General features: G+C 47.8%; 1 protein-coding gene across 1 annotated transcript; it reads right to left on the reverse strand.

The window, feature by feature from the left end:
- Positions 1-315: 315 nt before the first annotated feature.
- Positions 316-3,871, reverse strand: hyal6 (hyaluronoglucosaminidase 6; the record flags this gene model as incomplete). The annotated part of the gene is made up of 3 exons (XM_084452844.1): positions 316-780; positions 2,265-2,354; positions 2,933-3,871. 3 exons carry the CDS (start codon positions 3,869-3,871, stop codon positions 316-318), a joined length of 1,494 nt encoding a protein of 497 aa, XP_084308970.1.
- Positions 3,872-4,342: the final 471 nt, after the last annotated feature.

The following is a 4,342-nucleotide window of genomic DNA, read 5'->3' on the forward strand; positions in this document are numbered from 1 at the left end:
CAACAATACAGTCTTATCCCTCTACAATGATACAGTCATATCCCTCTACAACAATACAGTCTTATCCCTCTACAACAATACAGTCTTATCCCTCTACAATGATACAGTCTTATCCCTCTACAATGATACAGTCATATCCCTCTACAATGATACAGTCTTATCCCTCTACAATGATACAGTCTTATCCCTCTACAATGATACAGTCATATCCCTCTACAATGATACAGTCATATCCCTCTACAATGATATTATTATCCCTCTATGATGATCTTGTCCTATCCCTCTACAACACCTCTTCACCCCTCTTCCCATTCTCTACAGTATCAAACACTTGATGATGAGGCAGAGTCCCAGGAACATGATGACACACAGGCAGGAGAAGTGCAGGGACAGGATGACCAGGACGTCCCCCAGCAGGCTGCTGTCCCTGGGGTGTGGCAGGGGTGGGGGCGGAGGAGGCTGGGACTGGGGCATCTCACAGTACACCCCCGTCCAGCCCTGGTAGCACTGGCAGGTGAACTTGTGCTTCATGTCCAGGATGTCGTGGTTGTTGAGGTGTCCGCTGACCTGGAAGAGGGGGCCCCGGGGGCCGGGCTTGCGGCGGATGTGGAAGAACCGCGGGTTGAGGTGCAGGTAGGCGCCCGAGTCCAGGCTTTTGCGGACGCACTTGCCGTTCTTCTTGCACAGGGCCTTGCTGCACAGCTTGGCGGCGGACGTGACGTTGATGACGTAGTGGCCCAGAGGGCCGTCAATGTACTTCTTCACCGCCAGGCAGTTCCTCTGAGGGCGGAGCACCGAGAAGAAAAACAGTCAGAGACACTAGACACTAAACGAGACAGAACAAGAATTTTTGACAATCTAGCCACGATAAGATTGGCTTGGCACACTAAATGCCACTCCAACACGACTTAAAGGAGTAGTAAAGGGAAAATGCATGTTTATCCCTGTTTTAAGGTTACTTATGATCATATACAATGGTTCAGATCAAAACGTTGACAAAACTAGCACTTTTGAGAAAGTCTGATAATTGCTCTACCACCGTTTTGGTCATACAATGGATGTGGGTGGGCACCTTGAAAAATCATTCAAAAACATGTTAAACTCTCTATTTCAAAGACAAGAAACTCACCGAGGCGTTCTGACATCAAATTCGCCATAAAGTAAGATGAGTTCAGAAAGTTCATCTGGAAAGGCTTTTTTAAATATTTAGCATAGAACTATTTAGTCGCAGCACATACGTGTGTAAACCTCCGCAAACTAGGTAGCCTAGCAACATAAACAATAAGAAAAGCTACCATAAGTAGTTCCGCTTCCTGAATCCCCTCTGCGGATTGATCTACACATCTACAACGGTCGTGTCAATACAAGTCAATGGATTTCATAAAATGATCAATAAAATCCTACAGAATTCATACTTTGCGGCAAATTTGATGTCAGAACACCAAAGGACACCAATTACCCCCTCAGTGAGCTTCTTGTCTTTGAAATTGAGAGTTTAACATGTTTTTGAAAGACTTTTCAAGTGCCCACTTGAAATTGTATGACCAAAACGGTGGTAGAGCAATTATCAGACTTTCTCAAAAGTGCTAGTTTTGTCAACGTTTTGATCTGAACCATTGTATATGATCATAAGTAACCTTAAAACAGGGCTAAACATGCATTTTCCCTTTACTACTCCTTTAAAGTACTCCCTGACCCGGCCTGATATTAGGCTGCTGTTAACACGTATCTTCATTTGAATCAATGAGCCAGTAACAAACATTCAAGGATGCCCCTCCCCTTCCACCACAATGAATACATTCAGCTCCATGAGGAATTTACCACTGATCACCACTTGTAGGAGGCTAAGAGACCCACAAAATCATTGTTCCAACAGAGCTCCCAACCACTGTCTGGTATGAATCAGGTCTTCTTCAAGACGTTGTGATCTTATAGGCCACCGGGTCTGTGTGGAGAAGTGCTATTTTTGGAGACCCTGAGAACTGCAGGGGGAGATGATATTGGAAATCGAACTTGTCTTGAGGTGAATCTTTAATCATGGTCTCCAATGGAAACCTAGATGATCTTGGGAAAACGCTAATGCAGCATGACAGTTTAACATAATGCGCTGCTGTCCACAGACAGTTCTTCTTGTACAGTGTGTTAAATACCACAGGCCTTGCTTGATGACAGTGTAAAGAAGGCTGTTCAACACTCAGTGTGGATCACAATGTAACCCCCTTCTCTCTCTCATAACGGTTCAGTTCCACGGCCCTTATAATTACCTGTGTTCTGGCGTATTCGGAGGAGCCCCAGAGCACCACTCCTGCTGCACCCAGAGCTGCACTCTCCCCTATAGTGTGAACCAGATCACTCTGAAGGAGGGGGCGGCAAAACCACACATATCAACATGACACTCAAACCACTTTCTTCTACCTAAAGTACCAGTATGCTGAGTTCATGACTTGTGACCTTGGGAAATAGTTCACCTGCTCCAGTGTCTTATTCAGATACAGGTATACTTATGTTTAAGCTTTTCACCCCTCAGCCGTATAATAGAGAAGATGTGTTGTAAATTATTCAATGGTCACGTAGCTGAGGGCATTCCAGCCATAGCCTTCTGACAGTTCCAGAAGTTTCTAGTATAAGATTAATGACCTTTCAACCATTACTTTGACTAGAAGCATGAGAGAGAGTGGACAAGTGACTGGACAGGAAAATGTGTGATGTTTATCACAATAATGGACATTTTCTGAGTGATGTGCTTGTAAGGTGTGTAACTTTTTCAATATATTAATTTAAGGTGTGTAACTTTTATGCATTTACATAACCTTATATAAATCCCTATGAAACCATGTACTCCTCTTCAGCTGTTGCTAACCCAAGGATATCAGATCAGTGATTTATCCAAGGAAGGCCTTTCAGGAGTGTATAACTAGGGCCAATGACTCACCTCAGAGAGGACCACAAAGGTGTAGGCGTAGAAGGGTCGAGAGTAGACGAACACCGGGAGTGTGAAGTCGGTTCGGGCGATGGAGGCGATCCTCATGGCTTCTTTGACGCGGTAGTGGACGAACCTGACGGTGTTGGCCGAGGACTTGAGCTCGTAGTCCAGGTAGATGGAGGGGTAGAGCGCCATGCTCTCCTTCCACAGCCACATCAGGTGGTCGTTGCGGACGTGTTCCACGTTGGGGCATTCCCCCGTGTAGCGCTGCGGGTGCTGCTTGTAGCCATAGTTGTAGCAATCCGGGAACAAGTAGAAGCCCCAGAGACCGTCCGGCCGACGGCCTTCAGCCAGAAGCAAGGTGGAGTTCATGAAATCTTGTCCCGCCCTCTCAAAGGCCTCTTTGGCCTCCTTCTCCACCTTGCTCTCTACCCAGCTGGGATGGAGCTTCCGGACCTGCTCCTTGGACTTGTTCCGGTAGATGTCTTTGGAACCCCAGTTGCGGACCCACTGTGGCCTCCAGTTCTCCCAGTCGATGACGCCCAGGCCGCGGAAGTCCTTGTGGGGGATGAGCTTGTCGATGTCTGCCCTGGATTTGCTCAGATGCTTGGAGAGACTCTGGTTCTGTGGCAGGCCACCGTTGATGGGCGCTCCCAAGCTGGAGTAGTAGGGGTAGTAGCCCAGGTGGCTGTGGTAGAAGATGGTCACATTAGGTCCGCTGAGGGTTTCGTTCAGGTTGGCCACGATATCAAAGACGCTCAGATCCAAGTCGACCTTGAAGCGAAGCCGGCAGGATTCTGTAGGGGCATTCCAGACGACCACAAAAGGCCGATGGGGGATGAGAGGGGCCCGGGCCTGCTTGGTCTGCTCGGCCCGGACCTCCAGCCTCAGCTCAACCCTGGCCCACAAGGTCAGCAGCACCAGGAGACGGGGCCCAATCAGTGCCATCGTCCTTGAGCCCACATGGATCAGATGGTCATGCTATCCCAGGCACCCACAGACGAGGGAAAAACAAAAGAGGAGAGAAGTGACATCTTTGAAGAGAAAGTAAACACATCATGGGGTTGAGTGAGCAGATATAATTGCTGAGGCTTGTGAAAGGACATGCGAGAGAGGGTCAATGAGCTGCTCCAGATTCCACACAGCACAATGCTCCTCTATCCTGGAGTGAAAGAAGGTGCTGCAGTGTTTGACTGGACGGGCTCCTGACAAGGTCTGTCATGTAGCACAGATGCATGCTGGGATCTTCCAGAGCAGATGTATTGAATGGGCTTCCGGCACGATGTGACAACAATGAAGAAATCTCTTTCTCCTTCTCTCTCTCTCTCTCTCTCTCTCTCTCTCTCTCCCTCTCTCTCTTTTTCCATATTCAACATTGCCAGCCTTCTCATGCTTGTAATGGAGGAGATAGTCCTAATG

This window comes from Borostomias antarcticus, assembly GCF_949987555.1.
Source record: "Borostomias antarcticus genome assembly, chromosome: 18".
Classification (NCBI taxonomy): Eukaryota; Metazoa; Chordata; class Actinopteri; order Stomiiformes; family Stomiidae; genus Borostomias; species Borostomias antarcticus.